Source organism: Myotis lucifugus, unplaced genomic scaffold (assembly GCF_000147115.1).
Source record: "Myotis lucifugus unplaced genomic scaffold, Myoluc2.0 scaffold_206, whole genome shotgun sequence".
NCBI classification, from domain to species: domain Eukaryota; kingdom Metazoa; phylum Chordata; class Mammalia; order Chiroptera; family Vespertilionidae; genus Myotis; species Myotis lucifugus.
The window spans coordinates 1,013,846-1,034,294 of record NW_005871254.1 but is presented as its reverse complement, the minus strand read 5'-3'; the positions used below and the strand labels follow the sequence as shown (position 1 = coordinate 1,034,294).

The 20,449-nt window shown below is 44.1% G+C and overlaps 1 protein-coding gene across 4 annotated transcripts in view; it reads left to right on the top strand.

The window, feature by feature from the left end:
* WASHC2C (WASH complex subunit 2C) overlaps window positions 1–20,449 on the top strand; it is a 67,554-nt gene that overhangs the window by 35,144 nt on the left and 11,961 nt on the right. For 3 of the 4 annotated variants that reach the window (XM_023761293.1, XM_023761292.1, XM_023761295.1), the window contains 6 exons: window positions 976–1,103; window positions 2,148–2,234; window positions 6,124–6,225; window positions 7,950–8,081; window positions 9,101–9,264; window positions 15,371–15,473. In XM_023761293.1, coding sequence (XP_023617061.1) covers window positions 976–1,103; window positions 2,148–2,234; window positions 6,124–6,225; window positions 7,950–8,081; window positions 9,101–9,264; window positions 15,371–15,473 — 716 coding nt within the window. The remainder of the gene's footprint in view (window positions 1–975; window positions 1,104–2,147; window positions 2,235–6,123; window positions 6,226–7,949; window positions 8,082–9,100; window positions 9,265–15,370; window positions 15,474–20,449) is intronic. The other variant, XM_023761294.1, reaches the window with a different exon arrangement.

The window sequence follows — 20,449 nt, the reverse complement described above, 5'->3', positions numbered from 1 at the left end:
AATCAGTGCCCTCATTTCAGTAACACACAGCTCATTCAGTGCAGCAGTGCCTGTGGGAGTGCAAGGCTGGAAACCACCCAAATACTCATCAGTAGGGTGAATTATGGTCCTTCCATTCAGTGGAGTTTCGTGAACCTGCTAAAAAGAATGAGGTCTATGTATGTTGACATGGCAAGATACCCAAGGTACATTAATTGAAAAATGCAAATTGTAAGATGTGTTGTTCAAATTATGCTATCATTTTTAGCCTTATTTGTGAATGTCTAGAGTTAATACATTAGTATATCCTTTGGGAGAATTAGAAGCATATATACCCTACTTCCAACGGCTGTTGTGTTTGGGTGGGAAAGTGGAGTTGTGGGGAAGATTTCAGTATTTGCTTTTATATAATTTGATTTTTTAAAAGCAAGAGCTGACCTTCATTTCTCAGCTTCCTAGAGTAATTGACTTTTTTTTTTTTAAATAGGGGAATTTTAAAAAATGTTTTTATTGATTTTAGAGAAAAAGGGAGAGGGAGAGAAAAACGTGTTGGCTGCCTCCTGCACACACCCTACTGGGGATCAAGCCCGCCATCCAGGCATGTGTCCTGACTGGAATTTGAACAAGCAAACTTTTGGTGCATGGGATGACACTCAACCAGCTGAGCCACACCGGCCAGGACTAGAGTGATTGACTTTTAAATGATCTTTCTGTAGGTCTCTCTTTACTTTTATGTCAGCCAAGCTACTGTAAGCATCGGCCACTGTTGCTTGGATCAGTGTCTAAACCACATGGTTAAACTGTCTATCCTGTTTCATTTGAGCTGCTGTTATGTTTTTTGAAAAATTCCAATCTAGTCCTCTTCATATTTCCTCATAACTAAGAAATAACATACTTTCTAAATGTATTCTTTGTGAGGGAAGAATTTTTAATGTGTGAATTTTATGGTGGGATATTTTGCCTTACTGTAATTTTGTGCTGTGATATATTTTAAAGACAAAATCAAATCCACTGCCAACATCTTTGATGAGGAGGAAGGAGATTTGTTCAAGGAGCAAGCAGTGACTTTGCCAGAAGCTGCTGTGAAGCAGACAGATGAAAATAAAGCAGGAGGGGAAGGAAAGGTGAGCGAGAGGAAAGACTGCACATGGCAGTGTTGATTTGGGACATCTTGTTCATTCATATGGAGCCCAGAGGGGAAGTACTGTTTCTTTCACGTTTATAGTGAAGAACTGCAGAAAGTTGGAAGAGTACAATGAACACCCAAAGAACTGCCACCAAGATGCAGCAGTTGGTAGGATTTTGCCTTACCCGTTGTTTTGACATCCATTGATGATCTTTTACCTGAACCAGTCATTGTGTTAAAGGGTACAAAATAATGTTTTTCCAGTTCTTGCATTTCTTCTACTTTTGTTAGCTGGCATTCTTCTGAACAGAAGAGCATTTTCTCCTCCTTTCCTGCTTTTTTAGTATCACTATAGGACCATGGATGTATTATAACCTATGAGCATCATAGCTGTTTTTGATGCTCACAGGTTATATTATTGACCTGTGTTTGGCCAGTGGGCTGCATCCCCCTCAGTCTTTAAGCTCCTCTGGCTGCTTCCCCTTCCCTTTGCTATCCTGCACACCTTGACCTTTCTAAAGCACATCTGTGTCATGTCTTTGCTATGAAATCCTGACCTTCCCACTGGCGACCACCTAGGTCCCAGCATGCAGAACCTGGCATGCTCTTAGGGCAGCCCTTCCTGTGCTGGCTCCAGCTGTGCTGTCCCACTGTGTGCTTTATGAGGTGGGCAGCCTGTCCTACTCTCTGGTCTCCCAGGTGTGCCCGCTGCTTTTCTCTTGCTCTTGTCTCCTCACATGGACTCTCTGCCTGGAATGTCCTCGCTGTACCTACTAGTAGACATGGCCCATGTCTAGGCCTTGTCTGTCCTGAGAAATTTACTTTGGCAAGGAATTGTTTCTTTCCTTTCCTAACTTAACCAATTTGGAAATTTTTTCTCATGACACTTCTCATTTTGAGTTCATGGTTTGTATGAACTTGATATAGGCCCAAGTTGCTTTATTCTACCAGAGACTCAGTACGTTTTCTGAATGAATGATTGAATACACTCTCATTTCCAGGCATCTTGTTCGTTAACTCAATTTTTTTTCCCCCAACAAAGGTTACCCTGCCTTCCAACAAAAACCTTAAGCTCTTGTCAGAAACAAAGACTCAAAAAGGTTTATTTTCAGATGAGGAAGACACTGAGGTAAGGAGTTATTTTTTAGTTCTGGGAATTAGTCTGTGGATATTACATTTGAAACTGTTTTTGAATCAGGATTTTCTCAGTTGAGGTACAAGACTTTTTATTATATTGTTTAGTTCTTTCTTTGACATTAATCTCTTGAGAATACATGGTCCCTTTTTAAAAATTTATTGATTTGAGAGAGAGAAACAAACATTGATTTGTTGTTCCACTTATTTATGTATTCATTGGTTGCCTCTTGTATATGCTCTGACCAGGGATCAAACCTGCAACCTTGGTGTATCAGGATGATGCTCTAACTAACTGAGCCACCCGGCCAGGGAATACAGTCTTTAGAAAGCAATATATGTACAATAGTTTTCATTCTTGGGTTTGAATCCAGCGCATCTTCTGGGAGGAAAATACTTTGTCTTCAGAATGCTCAAATTTTAGGCTATTTGTTGACCTTCAAGCAGTGAGGTACTTAACTTGTACCAGAATGGAAATCTACACACTGCTTCCTTTTTTGGTGTTCTCACTAAAATGTGGGCTTAGTGATGAAGGGATGGGCATCCTGGCACAGCTTTTTACCTGGTGGCTGGTCACAGTTTGTGGCCGGCACTGTTTGCGGACAGCCTCAGTCCTCCAGGCACGCGCCCGGGAGCCCCTTTTCAATGGAGTAACACCACCTCTCGGAGGCGTCACTGCTGCTTCTGACTCCCACAGGCCTCGGTCCTTTGAGAACGAACTTTCGACCAGGCTTTTAGGGGGTCAGAGACCTGTATGAGAATGTAATGGGCTGTAATCAGTCCCCTTCACAGAAAAATATGTGGACATGGCAGAAATTTGCATTGAAGTGTGGATTCTGTAAACTTTGAGTTAAACTCTAGTGGTTACTTTGCACTAATGGCCAGGATGAACATGCAGCTCTTTGTGAGTAGAGTGGTTACCGTAGATACAAATGACACCTTTGGGGGTTGTACTTCACTTGTGTCCAATGTACAGAAGATTGGAATCAGCCAAAATCCAGTTAGGCCAAATCCTGACACGTGAGCACAGCATGATGGGGCCTCACACTCTGGTCTGATCCTGAGCTCCCGCTTCCAGGTCTTTGCGCTGGCTCCTGCCCCTCTGGGAATGTTCTTCCCAGAATTCAGAGGGCTAGCGTCCACTTTCCCCAGTTCCCTGTGAGGCCTCCCCCGACGACCCTTGGCATAATCGCAGGCCCGCCAGCACACACCACACCACTCCAGGGCCCCTCTTCTGTCTCATCGTTCTTCACAGTCTATTTTGCCAGGTGACGTTTCACGTCTCCTCATGCATTGTCTCTGTCCCGACTAGAAAGCTCCGTGAGGATAGAACGTTTGTTCCCGCCCTTACCCCTAATACCTACACTAGTGATTGGCACTTGGTCAGCCCTCAAAGAGTTGTCAACTACATAAAAAAAGAAAACGTGTGCACTTTTAGTGACTTAAAAGGTGTTCCATTACTTATTGCTATGAAATAAATTGCTCCAAAGCTTAGGGACTTAAAACATCAATAAGGCCTAGCCAGTTTGGCTCAGACTGGGGATGAAGGGTTCCGGGTTTGATTCTGGTCAAGGGCACATGCCTGGGTTTCGGGCTCTATCTCCAGTGTGGGATGTGCAGGAGGCAGCCAATCAGTGATTCTCTCTCATCATTGATGTTTCCACCCCTCTCTCCCTCTCTCTTCCTCTCTGAAATCAATGTAAATATTTTTAAAAAATAAGTTTTATTACCTCTTATGGTTCTAGAAGTTGACTCGGCTCAACTAGACACTTTTTATTTAGGGTCACATGTGGGTCCTAGTGTGAAGGTGGCTGAGAGTCAGCTCCGTGGTTCTGGTGCCTTGGCGGGAAAGACTCAGATAGCGGGGGCACTGGGGGCACCGGCCCTCTGTGCCGTCTCCAGCACGGCAGCTTCTGGGAAATTGGCTTCTTACGTGGTGGCCCAGAGCTTCAAAGTGCGATTCCCAGGAGCTGCCCTGAGGCTGTACTTGCCACCTCTGCTGCATTCTGTTGAGGCAATCACAAAGGCCCCCCAGGTTCCAGGGTAGGGACACAGACTCCACTTCTTGATGGTAGGAGTATAAAATAATTTTCAGACAGGTTTTTTTTAATCCTCACTCAAGGATATATTTTATTGATTTTGAGAGAGAGAGAGAGAGAGAGAGAGAGAGAGAGAGACACACACACATCAATGTTAGAAATATCGATCAGTTGCCTCCCATATGTGCCCCGACTAGGAATCTGCAACTTAGGTATGTGTCCTGACTGGGAATCGAACCCACAGCCTTTTTGGTGTATGGGACAGCACTCCAACCAACTGAGCCATCAGCCAAAGCCAGACAGGCTTTTATTGTTATTATTATTTTTAAAATATATTTTTATTGATTTCAGAGAGAAGGGAGAGGGAGAGATAGAAACATCAATGATGAGAGAGAATCATTGATTAGCTGCTCCCCGCACCCTCCCCACTGGGGATTGAACTCACAACCTGGGCATATGTGCCCTTGACTGGAATCGAACCCGGGACCCTTCAGTCCACAGGCTGATGCTCTATCCACTGAGCCAAACCGGCCAGGGCGAGGCAGGTTTTTAAAACCACCACTGAACGCTTTGTTCCATGTGCAGCATCATAGATTGTTTTTACTGGGTACTGCCAGGTGCTGAGACCTGGAGAAGTAAAACATAGAAGCTAGGCCTTGGCCCAGAAGGGCGGGTTCTTTACTCCTACCTCTGTCTCAAGTGTAGAGCTCAAGCTCCCCCTGGAGATCATTGTGGGGACATGTTTGAGGTCATGGAAAAGCACTCTTTCCAGGAAGATGCTAGTCAAGGTCCAAAGCCAGGATGTTGAAATTTGCTTTTGTTCTTTGTTTTGGTTTATTTCCTTGTTTAATTTGAAAGCAACAGAGCCCTTTCCTTAAGTGAATCCTACCATCCTACCAGGGTGTAAAATGCAGGAGAGGATAGGAGGCCCGGAACTCGCCCTGTGAGGCCTCTTGTCCATAAACAGACGCAGAGGGCGCCGTGGGTCCCAGGCGAGGACCACTGGACGGAGCCGCGCTCTTCTAAGTTAGTGAACCTATTGGACCTGTATTTGAGGAGTGCACATTGATTCCATAATGAGAAGTTTGTCTGAAAAGGTCTCAGAAAAGGTCTTGTCCTGTTTAATTGTCTGGCCTCTTGTGTATTGAAGTTTCTTGAAGGAACAGTTGTTCTATTTTATGTTAAATTCATGCTGCTCAACGTGCAGGTCTTTCTTTGCATTACAGGTTAACGTTTTGAAATTTTCTTCAAATCTACCAGATTTTTTAATAGTTTGCAACATCTACTATAGTTCAAATAGAATACCAAACATTTAAAAATAAAAATTGAATATGTACTTATTTAAAAGAAATAATACTATACTTTTACAAGAGTAGCAAATATTATACTCTTATTTGTTACTAAATAAAAGAGTCATAGTTGCAGTAATTTGGGAACCTGGCTTCTGTTCCCATTATGGAATCTGTTCAGTCCCTCTGATTCTTTGGACAGAAAAAGGAAGTCATTCTTATTTTTAGCATGACAGGAGATGGATGGAAACTTCCTCCTCGCCTGAAGTCGTCCCTGTGGGAGGCCAAGCCAAAGCAAGTACGGGTACCCAAACCCCTGGGCCCAGTGAGGCGCCTGGAGTTGTGTGGTCACTTCCTCCTCACAGCCAGGCGTTCGTGCTGCGCGCAGCAGGGCAGACTCGGGGCGTGTTCCTCCCGGACGGGCTCGGCGAGCTCCCGTCTGACAAAGACCTGGACCACTGCAGCTGCGGTGGCGTAGTCATTGGTGTTTCATATGTAACCGATGCTGTAAAACGATGGATCTTGTTTACCAGGAACTTTCATCTTGATCCAACAGGATTTGTTTTCTTCTCAAAATGTGAGCAAGTCAAAAGATGCATCTCTCCTGCCTAGCAAACTCCCCACGTCAGTCTCGCTTTTTGATGATGAAGAAGAAGAGGTAAACATTGTTATTGCAACACAAAATAATCAAGTCTTTTTATTATTAGGAAACTGTTGCTGATGTAGCTTTATGGCCAGGGGTTCAGTCAGTAGATCAGGGTGATGGGGAAGCACTCAAGCCATCTGACAGGCTTATCTGACAAAACCCTGTCGGTTTTTATTTCAGCCATCCTTTCTTAGGTCCTCTTAGCTATACAGTGGGAAGGACATTAGACTCTTGATCCAGCTTGTATGGAAGGCTTTGTAGAGTTCACTTAAAAAGCCTACCTTTAGGAAATGCTTTTTAATATGTATTTTTTTTTATTTCAGAGAGGAAGGGGGAGGGAGAGAGAGAGAAACATCAATGATGAGAGAGAATCATTGATTGGCTGCCTCCTTCACGCCCCCTACTGGGGATAGAGCCCAAAACCCAGGCATGTGCCCTTGACCTGAATCGAACCCAGGACCCTTCAGCCCACAGGCCAACACTCTATCCACTGAGCCAAACTGGCTAGGGCAGGAAATGCTTTATAGAGGATGGACCTGTTATACCCAGTGGTCTACAAGAATGTCTTGGTTAAAGGGGGAGCAAGAGGAGAAGGCAGCCATGTCCTCCTCACCTTGCTTTTCTTTCCCACCCTGGATAAGAGCGAGTGGGGGAAGTGAGAGGGAAGACCAAGCGAACCTTCATCCTTACGCAGTTCTGTGCGATGCTAAGCTCCTCTGCCTGACCTCAGGCCTCTGCGTTCATGTCCTAGCTCCACCACTTGCAAGTCAGGGGCCTTGGTCAAGTAACTTGACCTTTCTGAATCTCATGGCTCAGTGGTATGTGGGGTCATTGTGACAGCTGACACAACTCATGTGCAGCCATTGGCACCGAGCCTGGCGCAGTAAGTGCGCCCTAAATGTGTATCCGCACTGGATGCCTTGCCTGCCTTCCCACACTCTCTTTTCAGGCTCTCTTCATCGATATTTACATTTCAGACTGTTCACCTGCTGTGTATACTCTTAAGGCTGTTTCTCTCGGACTCCGGCTCAGGCCCTCTGATGATTTTGTTATTCTTATCTAAATAAAGGTACCTTAATAGGCACCTCTGGAGTGTGTGACGATACAAAAATTTACCAACACCTTTGAACCTATGAGAGTCGGTTCTTTGTGGATCAGTGATTTTATTTAGTAAACTATTTCTTGTTTGTATACCTCTTTAAAATTAACCAGAAACCCCAGTCGTTCCTTCCCTCTGCCCCAGATGTGTGTAAAGGAGTGGAGAACGCTCCGTGTTTCTCTGCTTTTATCCATTGCTCCAGTTTGTAATTCATAGAAAGGAAGGTGCGGATTGTTGGCTGTGCAGGTTGCTGCTCTGCTCTCCGGCAGGTGCGGCCATGGCCTCCTTAGTAAGCCAGAGAGCCTGCCTACCGGGTGCGGCCACGTGTCCTCCTATTTCTGTGACCTTGCCTCACGTCACTCCCTCTAATGCCCCCTCCCAGGTGTCCGCCTTGGGTTCTGTGGAATGTTCCCTTTGTGGATGGAGAGTACACTGAGAGACTATTACAGACTGTTGTAGGCTTATATGTGAGAAAAGTGGGGTCTACTAGCATTTTGTGATTCCCCGCCCCCCCACAAAATATCTATTTTGTACCTGACTAGAGATTTATTCTCTAACAATTTGACATGAGAATATCATAAGTTTTTTGTTTTACATGTATAAAGTTGTCATACTCTTCTGCCATTTGTTTTTCTAGGATAATCTTTTTGGGGCTACAGCTGCCAAGAAGCAAGCATCATCTCTACCAACTCTGAGCCAAGAGAAAGCAAAACTCTCTGAGCCCCCCAAAAAGAAAGCATCTGCCTTGCTGTTCAGCAGCGACGAGGAGGTGAGTGGGAAGTCTCCCCGCAGGAGCGGGCGTTGCTGGAGTAAGAGTCGCGGCTGTCCTGAGCATTTTCTTTCTCCACCTGCTTTATGTCTAGTGAAGTTCAGCCGCTAGAGACTGTTTGCAGCACTTGAAGAAAAATAGTCCAGTATATTAAACTAAAGGGCATCTTTTTAAAAAGGGTTAAAAATAAAATAAGTATGGCCCTTGCCATAACCGGTTTGGCTCAGTGGATAGAGTGTCAGCCTGCGGACTGAGGGGTCCCAGGTATAAGTATGGCCCTCAAATAATAATGTATGCTAATTCAAATGAGTGGGGCCTTATTTTATCTTATTACATAATCACTATGTTTCATTAATCAAGAACATAAATCTAGACATGGTAAGAACATCCTATGCAAGTTTAACTTCTTTTTTATTAGAGTCTTAACAAATTTTCCTCCAAAGTTGAGAGTTCTTTTTAAAAATATATTTTTATAGATTTCAGAGAGGAAGGGAAAGGGAGAGAGAAATCAAAACATCAATGATGAGAGAGAATCATTGATTGGCTGCCTCCTGCACGTGGGATTGAGCCTACAACCTGGGCATGTGCCCTTGACTGGAATCGAACCAGGGTCCCCTCAGTCTGCAGGCTGATGCTCTACCCACTTAGAAAAACCAGCTAGGGCTAAAGTTGAGAGTTCTTGATTTATTTTTTAGCATTTCTCCCCTCTTTAATTAATGTTGATCCTCTAAAGTAGACAAGTTCCCTTCCCAACACAGAGCAGAACCTTAGAGAGGAGAAGCATCGTGGCAGGCAGGGGAGGAGGAGGGCATGAGCAGGTCTGTGAAGTCAAAGAACCCAGCTGTCTAGATTGGAGTTCAAGGAAAAGTCTTGGACATGAGCTTTCTTCAGGTGTGATACACTTAGTGCAATACTTGGTTTAAATACAACTTAGTCTAATGAATGTAAATTTTATTTTACTTCCTAGGTTCCTTAGACGCCATTGCCACTGGGTTTTAATACATATTTTATATTTTTAGGACCAGTGGAATGTTACTGATTCACAGACCAACTCAGCTTCTGACGGCAGATCTAAAGGCGAACTTAGGAACTCCGAGCCCAGCCGGGGCCAGGAGACGGTGAAAAAGACCAGCCTCTTTGAGGAAGACGACGAAGATGATCTGTTTGCTATTGCTAAGGACAGGTGAGAGTCATTGTACCAAGTCATTTAATCCGAGTCTGTGGTAATAAGTAAGGTATTTGATGTGTAGGCTGTCAGTTGCTGGGTGAGCTGCTAATCATTCATTAACGGATAGTCAAACAAATGAGGATGTCTCTGCATTTCACTTGCAAGGTATTCTTCTCCAATACTGCAAATTTTCTTTTTCTGATGGATCCTTAATTTCTTCTACCTATCATTTTGTTAACCTTAAAATATTATTTTTCTTAGTTAATTAGGGGTTTAAGTACAGTTTGTTTTTCCTCTGGGATACACTAAAAAATGTACAGTTTGATCAAGTTACTTAAGTTTGTCCTTTGGATAGGAATCGGCCCAGCATTGAACAACATCCATTAGATGGATGGTTCTCTCAGAGCTGAGCTGAGTCACACCAGTTGCTGGTTTTCCTTACGGGTCTAGGTCCTTCACATTCATTCCTACTTGGACTGGAACTGGCAGGATGTGGAGTGAGCATGGCTGTGGCTGGTGGGGTAGCCTGCTGCCAGAAGAGCTGTGTATTCAGAGTAACGCCCCTGCAAATACATATTTTTTTCTCTTGAGAGCCTTAATGATCACTTTGAAATTCAGCTGAATGGTAGTAGCATAAAGAGGCAATTGATTGGACATGTAAATCTTACCCATTAGTGTGGTTAAGCCTTCATTTTGATTTTTTTTTTTTTTTGGTAAGAGAACATTTATTGGGTAAATCACAGAGGTAAAAGAAGTAATTCCTAGAAGAAATGGGCTTAGGAAACAAGTTATGGAGGTAAAGGAAGGGCCCTTGGAGCTTGGGAGTGAGGAAGCTAATGGAAATGTGCCTGGGGGAGGAGAAAGGGGAAGGCACCGGCACGGGCATGAGCATGGGCGTGCTTGCAGGAGAGAGAGGCTATTTAGATTTGATGGCTCCAAAAGCACCTTATATTCTATCTCTGAATATTGTGATACCTTTCAGTGTCGCCATTTCTATGTTTGGCCCGTATGGCCTCACCCCTGGATGTGTCCTTGGACTCTGGTTAAGAATACAGGCTCTGGAATCCCAAGACCTGGTAATAAATTCTGGCCCAGCTCTAATCTCTTTGGGCCTGAGTTTCCTCATCATTAAACAAAAATAATAATAGTACTTTTTTCATAGGATCAGTGAGGATTAAATAAAATCATACGTGAACTACTTAGCTTTGTAAGCATCTAACTGTTAACCATTTATTGTCATGGATGTAGGGGAAGTAACATTTCGTTCCTTTATTCATTCTCATTCTCATCTCTCTCTCTCTCTCTCTCTCTCTCCTCTCCCTCTCTCCCTCTCTCCTTCTCTCTCTCTCTCTCTCTCTCTCTCCCTCCCTCCCTCCCTCCCTCCCCCCAGCCTTCTTCCTTTCTTATTTTGGCCAGCTTCTTGAAAGACTTGAGTTTAAGCCCCCTCTTTTAAAAAATCTTCCCTAACCCAGACAGATGACAGAAGAAATAAATAGGGTTGGAGTCTAGAGCACAAATGACTTTATCCATATATGTTCCTCCTCTGTTGCACTTGAGCGTTTTCTACATGGTATAGAAGTTACTGTTTTCACATGCACCCCCTCCCATTGCCCCTACTGCACACAGGGCCACAAGTCAGAGACCTGGAAACATGTCTTATTTGTAGGCCCTGGAGCAGCTACACACAATTCCTGGCTTTCAGTAATGCTTTCTCTGCTCCAGACTCATTCCATCTCCAATTGGTCCAGAAGTTGTCTTCTGAAATTTAGTGTATGGGCATTTTTCTTAAGAAATAATTTAAAGCTCTAGTTGGTTTGGCTCAGTGAATAGAGCATGGAACTGCAGACTGGAGGGTCCCAGGTTCGATTCTGGTCAAGGGCACATGCTTGGGTTGCAGGCTCTATCCCCAGTAGGGGGCATGCAGGAGTCAGCCAATCAGTGATGCTTTCTCATTATTGATGTTTCTATCTCTCTCTCCCTCTCCCTACCTCTATGAAATCAATACAAAAAAGAACAAGAATTAAAAAAAGAAAAAGCTTCCATAGACAGTTAGTGTAGGAGAGGATGTAGAAGAATTGGAACCCTCATACATTTTGCTGGCAGGAATGTAAAATGTGCAGCCACTTTGGAAAACATCCTAACACTTTGTTAAAGAGTTAAAAGTGGAGTTACTATATGACTTAATTTCACTCTGAAGTATATGCTTGAAAAATGAAAACATGTCCACACAAAAACTTGTGTGTGACTTTTTTATGCTAGCCCAAAATTAGAAATAACCCAAAAGTCTATCAACTGATTGAAAGGTAAACAAATATATTATGTCCATACAATGGACTTATTCACCAGTAAGAAGGAGGAAAGAACTAACACATGCTACAGTATGGATGGATGAACCTTGGAAGTATTGTGTTAATTGGAAGAAGCCAGTCACAGAAGATCACATGTATAATTCCACGTATATATAACGTTCAGAATGGATAGATCCATAGAGACAGAAAATAAATTAGTGTTTGGGGTTGAGGGGAAAGGAGAATTGGGAGTGACTGTTAACAGATACGGAGTTTGTGAACTTAAGTTATGATGATAGTTGTACAACTCTTAATATACTAAAAACCAATCATTTTACCCTATAAAAGGGTAAATTTTATGATATGTAAAATTATATCTCCAAACCATTATAACAAACAAAAACAGGTTTGTAACCCTAACGGACTTATGCAATTCTGCCTCGGAAGCAGGACATCCAGTGTCCTGGCTGCCTGGAGCACCCCGGTTGGTGCCTGGCACTCCTGCATAATCTACATGTATAAAGAGCCATGGTCCGTAACGTCCAAAATGACTGAAGGGACGATTGAACGCCAGGCTGCGCATGCACCAGACTTGGGTCGGCAGGGACTGGCGAGTGGGCTGAACTGCTGACCTCTTGGAGAGAGAAAGAGAGAGAGAGAGGAGAGAGGAGAGAGAGAGAGACACACGCGCAGCTGCTGGCGAGGCCTGGAGAGAGAAGCAGGGTCTGATTCACAGCCTCCGTGGCAGCTGCTGATCAGCCTTTGCCTCTCTTTCTCTCTGGGCCTTGCCAGCAGCTGCTCCTCTCTTTCTCTCCGAGAGATCAGCAGTTCAGCCCGCTCGCCAGCAGCTTGGGGCTGCTGCTGATCAGCCTCGCTTCTCTGATCAGGCCCAGAGATAGACCCGGAGACGCTGACTGGCATAGAAACTGACCAGTCAGAACCAAATCTGGGTAAACTGTGAGGAGCCAATGACTGCCTAGGAGGCAGAGCTTTTGGCACCAACTGGCATAGAAACCGACCAATCAGAACCAAATCTGGGTGAACTGCAAGGAGCTAATGGCTGCCTGTGATACTGATTGGCATAGAAACCGACCAATCAGAACCTAATCTGGGTGAACTGCAAAGGCAGAACGTAAGGTAGGGGCTGAGGAGGGATTTTCAGAGCAACAACAGCTTGGTGTAAGGTGTAAGAAAGCAGTTCAATTTTTTAATGACTGGTTTGGCAGTATAGTGCATATGGCTGGCTATCAATCCAGATATAGGGATCGTGTATTTTTGTCTGCCAAGAACATCTCCTCCTGCTGAAAAAGGCTCCCTCCCCCCCATTTAAGCAATCCTATCCTATATAATCTATACTAATAAAAGAGTAATATGCTAATTAGACCAGGTCGACTGGTCATGTTCTGGACATCCGACTTCCTTCCGGACAAAGCCATGGTGGTGGGGGCCGAGGCAGAGGCAGTTAGGTGTGATCAGGCAGAGGCAGTTAGGAGGGCAGTTGGGGGCAAGATCAGGCTGGCAGGGGAGGGCAGTTGGGGGCAACCAGGCTGGCAGGGGAGGGCAGTTGGGGGTGAGATCAGGCCGGCAGGAGAGGGCTGTTGGGGGCGAGATCAGGCCGGCAGGGGAGGGCAGTGGGGGCTATCAGGCAGGCAGAGGCAGTTAGGGACAATCAGGCAGGCAGGCAGAGGGGTTTGGGACAGACAGGCAGGCAGAGGCAGTTAGGGGCGATCAGGCAGGCAGGCAGGTAGGTGAGCTGTTAGGAGGCAGTGGTCCCAGATTGCATGAGGGATGTCCAATTGGAAAGGGTGCAGGCTGGGCTGAGGGAACCCCTCACCCCCGTGCACAAATTCCACGCACCGGGCCACTAGTGATTAATAAGTTTCCCTTTCATTCTCCAAAGTGTCCTGGTGTCAGCCATAAACTCTGTGGTCATCATCATGTTTTCTGATACCTGTACTTTATAAAGAAATCAAAACATTTAACTTATTATAGTGAGAATACTCTAGCTCACTGAGCAGCATATTTTTCTTATGAGGACACATCTGCATGGGAGGCTGAGAGTGGGAAATGAGGGCCAAGGTCAAGGCCTGGCTTTTGTTTCCTAGTACAGCTATCGAGGTCCAGAAAAAAGCTAGCTCTTCCGCTTACTCTCAGCTTGCCATCAAATTTTTTTTGTAGGTTGGGTTTTATATTTGTTTGTGTGTGTGTTTGTTTAGAAATTACTTGTTCAGAAAATCATACATAAGGTTTTTTCCTGTTCTAGCTGCTCAATGAAATTTCTGGTATTTTTCTGGCAACTGAGATAGTTCTATTTTAAAAATACTTCATGATTATTTATCACCTTGTGGTTAAATATTTTGGTTATGATTTGTGTAAATTTAAATTGGTATATATCCTTAAAGGTATATTAGATATTACCTTACTCTGTAATTATGAGTTGGTTTTTTGTAGTTTTTAAAAAATATACATCTTTTAATTGATTTCAGAGAGGAAGGGAGAGGGAGAGATAGAAATGTCAATGATGATAGAGAATCACTGATTGGCTGCCTCCTGCACACCCCGCTCTGGGGATGGAGCCCACAACCCGGGAATGTTCCCTGACTGGAATTGAACTGAGAACTTTGGTTCATAGGTCGATGCTCAACCACTGAGCCCCAATGACCAGCTGGCTCTTTGTTTTAAAACTTCTTCAAGATACGGATTTAATTTTAATTGTCCTTTAGTGTATATGTTCAGTGTAAGTGCACTCACCCATTTGGTTAGTTGTGTTTTCTAATCAGTGATTCTTAGGTTTTTGTTTAAAACATGTAGGCAGACATCAATACTAAACTAATGAATAAACTACATAGATTGTACCTTGTTAATAATTAAACTTACTAAGAAGATTGTAATATCCTTACTGGAGTATATGCTAATTATATTCTAATGTAAGTAGATGGATATGGTGAGCAATTTACTGAAATGACTTATTATTATTTTTATCTAGCTAAAATTAAATTTAAAGCTTTCATTTGTTAATTCTCTAGTATGCTAGTTGGACAGTTGCTTATCACATAGTGAAAACTGGAACTTGACCCTTTACTAGTTGGAACCCTTTTTATTCTGGATTCCCTGTGTCCAATGCTAAGCCTCCACTTTTATATTTCTTATCCTTAGAAGGTCCTGATCAGTATTTGTTCTGGCAGACACTTACCTTCAGCCTTCTCTAGGGGCCAGGCCAGAACCGCAGGCAAGGCGATAGGTGAAGACAGGCTCAGGAAGGTGGTGTGGAGAGCTGTGGCTGCATGTTGGTATGGCTGCCCAACACGGGGTAGGAGGTGGATGAATGGTGATGTGATGGAGAGTGGAATAGGATGGGTTTCGGGTTTGAAGAGAAGGTATGCAAGGGCAGAAAGGTGCTTGGAAAACAGGGTTGAGTGGGCAGAGGGCACCAGCCTGCGGGTCACAGCCCAAAGCAGGCCCTGGCCCTGCCATCTCTTGACAGTGCCTCCTGAGTGCTCTGGAAACGGGCCTCCTGCTCTGGCTCCTCCTGTGCCTTGGCGGGTGGTGAGAGAGGATGCTCCGTTTGTGAGTGCTGAGTGTGTGTGACTCCGCAAAGCTAACAGCCAGTGCACTACACTGAGGGAAAAGTCATTGAAAAGGGACAAGATAATGCGGCCCTGGACCTTGTACAAACAGCACCTCCTTCAGTGGCTTTTCTTGCTTGTTTTCAGCTGTGTACGCTCAACAGCTGGCTCAGATGCTTTAGTGGTAGGTGGGTTTCTATAGGTGTGCCTCAGAAAGGATACTGCATTTCTTAAAACATCACATTTGCCTTTTGTTTGCTTTTGTAGCCAAAAGAAGACCCAGAGAGCATCGCTCCTCTTTGAAGACGACGCTGATAGTGGAAGCTCCCTATTTGGCTCTCCTCCCACATCCATTCCTCCTGCAACAACGGTATTCTTAGTCTCTTAGCCTCGGGAAATAGCCTCGAAGTGATGTTACATAAGTAGTGATACTTCCCTGAATCAGTTCCTGAAAGCTGACCTGGAGGCTGAGTCTAATGGAGACCCATTTGTGGAGTTTTAGAAAGAGGTCTCCGCTTAGTGGTGTATTCAAATGAAGTGCACATGCAAAGCCTGGAGAGAAGGACTCCTCCTGGCAGCAGCCCGTGCGGTGTCAGTGTAGGTCTCGGCGTTTAAAGGGGGCGGGGGGCGGGGGGAGGGGGGGCACTGCTCTGGTTCTGAGGGAGTGCCAGGTATAGCGCCAGCTGCATGGAGTTCTACCTTAGACCATGGTAGTTAACGCCTGAGTTCTCTCTTTTAGGGGCGTATTTTAAGTGCTAACACTCTGGTTCTGGTTTATATCATAGCCAGTCTTGAAGAAGGATGGAAATTCTGACATGCTACAACATGTATGACCTTGAGGGCATTATATGAGTGAAATAAGCCAGTCACAAAAGACAAGTGCTGTATAATTCCATTTACACGGGGTGCCTGGACCATGGAACAGGAAGTATAATGGTGGTCGCCAGGGGCTATAGGATAGCAGAAGTAGGGAGTTGTTTAATGGGTACACAGTTCAGTTTTGCAAGATGAAAAAAATTTGAGGATTGCTTGCATAACAATGTGCTTATTTTTAACACTGTTGAATGATACTTAGAAGTGGTAAATTTTATGTTAAGTGTTTAATACTATAGTTCAAAAATTTTTTTTTTAAAGTGTGTGTGATAAAAAAAAAATTGCCAGTCAGTGGCTCATGGTGGACATACCCTTCCAGTGATTACATTTAAGTAGCATCATTACCCCAGTCACCTAAGGTAAAACATTTAGCCAATCTTTTTTTTTGTTTGTTTGTTTTTTTAGTATATTTTTATTGACTTCAGAGAGGAAGAGAGAGGGAGAGAGAGATTGAAACATCAACAATGAGAGAGAATCATTGATCGGCTACCTCCTGCATGCCCCCTACTGGGGATGGAGCCCACAACCCGGGCATGTGCCCTTGACTGGAATCGAATTCGGGACCCTTCAATCCACAGGCCAACGCTCTATCCACTGAGCCAAAACAAGTAGGCCATTTAGCCAATCTTGATGTTAGTTATGTCAGGAGTATGGAAGAGTGAGGAAGGTGGCATTATGATGTGTGTTCAGGGAACCTAGTCACACTGGAGTCCTGTTTTGGCCTGTCATTCATCTCTCTCCCACACATTCCCTTAGTGAGTATGTGCACCTAGAACAAAGTGAGGCCAACAGTGCTATAGCCACCTGGCCATTGCCACCAGTCCCAAAGGAACTCTTAGAACTTCTTCAGCTGGACCCCACGAAGAATACCTTTACCTAGCTGGGTTAGCTTAAACGGCCAGGAATCAGACCAACTTGCCACCTGCCAGGAGGGCCTTCAGCCCCAACCTCAGAGCACTCCAGTTTGGCATGTGTTAGAGGCAGAAAGACATGCAAGACCGGGAGGAAGAGATGACCCTCTGGCACTCCTTCCATGTGGGAGCAGCCACAGAATCCAAATGGCAGCTCCTCCCCCTCCCACCACAGCGATGGGCGACCAAATCCCTGACACCTGCGCCTGCCCAGGTGCATCGCTCCTCCTCGGGGCTGCAGTGAAGGAGGGACAGGGCAGGATCCTGTTCTACAGGGTGATACTTGGCTCTCCTTCCTTCCTTCCTAAATATTTTTTGTTTAAGTTTAAGTTACACAGTAATAGGTGGATGCTTTCATAAAGAAGGTCCCCATTCCATATTTCTCCCTAGATGTAACCATTGGTCACAATGTGCTGTCAGTTTTTTGGGGCCTGTTTCTAAGCATGTGCATCTTTTTAAAAAAATTTAGATAAGAGCATGTTGTACATTTTGGTGCATCTTTTTTTGTCCTGCAGCATATTCGTCATTTTGCTCTTTGCCAATACTATATAGCACTCCACAGTGTCACTGTGCTAGGACATGTGCCGCTGTTTCTCCTCTGGTGGAGTCATCAGCACTGTTTTCTGCACGTTTGTGAGGGATGTTTCTTCCTACCCCTCCGCCTTTAGCCTTGACTATTGAGATAATTTCTTAACTGGCCTCTGTCAGTGCTCCTTCCCTTCATCTATTCTCCTTGCTGTTGCCCTGGTTCTCTTCTTAAAGATAACTGATCCTGTCATCCTCTTGTTGCAATCAGTGCCTTAGCTGAGTCTACCATGCCACCTGTACTCTCATTCTCACTGGACCCATCTTGTCCAGCCTCACCCACATCTATTCAGGCGACTCATCCTGTCCCAGAATACTCCAGAAGAGGATGTTTCTCTTTTGCCTGGAAATAATTATTCATGTTTTCAGAAATAGTAAAAATGTTAACTTGTCCTATGAAAGCTCCCCAGACCAGACACATGCCAGTTAACGAATGAGGAACTCTTTCCTAACCACATTCTCATTGCGTGAGGTTGCACAGCTTTGCCAGAAGTGTTCAGCATTGGTGAGCATGCTGTTTTACTGGTGTGGGCTCTGAAGTGTTCAGCATTGGGGAGCATGCTGTTTTCCTGGTGTGGGCTCTGAAGTGTTCAGCATTGGGGAGCATGCTGTTTTCCTGGTGTGGGCTCTGCAGTGCTTCGAGGTGCTCACAACCCTTTCCTCAAATCGCCTGTACTTGCAGCTCCCTCAATAGGACATTAGTGGCTCCATGGTTAAAAGAGTCAGGAGATCTGAGTGGTTTTTCTTTGTAAATTATAAATAGTAACTTCTACCTCAGATAAATGAGCAATAATCTAATGAATATTAAAGGTTCTGGAAATGTAAAACTGTAAAACCAGTAGCATTAGGATTATTAAATAAGACAAAGGTAAGTAGCTGAACAATCTGCATGACTTTTACCATTTATGAAATATAATCAGCTTTAGACACAATATATAAAAGATACTTTTGTTTAGAAATCTTAGAATATTTTAAAGTAAGGTAAATGTGACTGACTTATAAACCTATCAAGAAAATTAACCTATAACAAAGATGGTCAGCTTATCTTTAGCAGGTTTAAAACCAATAGATTTGCCCAGCCGGTGTTGCTCAGTGGTTGAGCATTGACCTATGAACCAGGAGGTCATGGTTTGATTCCTGGTCAGGGGAACATGCCTAGGTTGTAGGCTCAATCCCTAGTGGGGGGTGTGCAGGAGGCAGCCAATCAGTGATTCTTTTTCATCATTGATGTTTCTATCTCTCTTTTCCTCTCTGAAATCATCCTACATAATAAAAGCGTGATATGCTAAGTGTCCAACCTATCGGTCCACCGATTGGTCAACTGCTCAACCAGTCGCTATGATGCGCACTGACCACTAGAGGGCAGGTGCTCCAATAGCTTGCTACTGGGGTCCAGTGCATCAGAACTGGGCGAGAGGGCCCGCCGGCCAATCTCCAGCCATCCCTCCCCGGCTGGCTAGCCCCCATTGGCCCCGATTAGGGACTGGGCAGGAGACCCCACCCATGCACGAATTCGTGCACCAGGCCTGTAGTTAAAATATATTTTAAAAAACACCACCCAGTAGTTTGGGTAGCATTTTTCTTGGTTTAAGGTTCATTGTTATATGAAAGGAGAATATGTTTCACCATAATTCTCATTTTTTACCCTCATTAACTTGCAGCAAAGTTATATGTAGTTTTCAGTGAATCCATATCCACAAAATTTAAAAAAATTATTTCAGTTTTGCCTTATCTCTTCTGAAACTCTTGTGGGTTTCCAGTTTTTTATTCAAGTTCAAACAATTATGCATTTTAAGAATCTCTTCCTAACAAAAATTAAAAATCTTCTTACCCTGTTATTCCTACTTGATTCATAATTTTGCTTATCTTAGTAATGTTCTTCTATAGTTTCCAAATCTGTCTTCCTAACTTCGTTTAGATACTGCTTCAAAGCTCACCGCCTCATTCCATCTAGTCTAGTGGTGTGATATGTTACAGTTTTTTCTCAAAATTTTCTGATGTGACTTGCCCTGAGAATACTGATCACTCTAGTCAAGTCACATAACCTCAGTTTCCTGATCTCTGAAGTTCTGCCTCCAGGGAATGGACAGATGAGAGGCAGGGCAGAGGCTTGCGGAATTATGTAGAGCCCCTGTCTGATGTAAAATACCGTGATTGAAATTACACTGTATGATTCTTTCAAGTAAATGGACAAACAGACGTGTGATAGCTATTAATGTAAATTAAGAAGAAAGCAAAGGCTAGGTAGAGATATAAGTAATATATGTGTGTGTGTATACATATATTTTTAAAATATATATTTTTATTGATTTCAGGGAGGAAAAGAAAGGGAGAGATAGAAACATCAGTGATGAGAGAGAATCATTGATTGGCTGCCTCCTGCATGCCCCCCTCACTGGCTATAGAGGCTGCAACCTGGGCATGTGCCCTGATCGGGAATCGAATCATGACCGTCTGGTTCATAGGTTGATGCTCAACCACTGAGCCATTCTGGCTGGGCTATATTCTTGTCTATGAAGCAGCTGATACTTACTGATGAGAACAGGAAACCTTGAAAGATGAGGATTTGCCACTATAAACTGTGAGGAGCAGGCGTGGCATGTGAAAGTTTACAACAGGTTTAAGGAAAAGTGAGACTAATGGGGTGTAGAGGAGTAAAGGGATATAATGAGTGTCAGTTCATTGTCATACTTAGCATTTGCTTAATGCAAATGGTACACGTCTGGGGTAGGAGGTGAAATAATCTGGTGTTTTAGTTTAGCATGATAGCTCTGGAAGGTGTTATACAGCTGAAGAGGAGGGAGGCAGAAAGGAGACTAGTAGTTGTCTTAGTGGCAGAGGTAAGGATCTACCAGTAAGCGATTGCAGGACCTGTGGAGTCGAGGCACAAGGAGACAGGTCCAGACGATGTGGTAGCAGAAACTCTGAGATGCTGTGTCTGCAAGCCTGGGGGAGTGGTGTTTATTTCTTCTCTTTG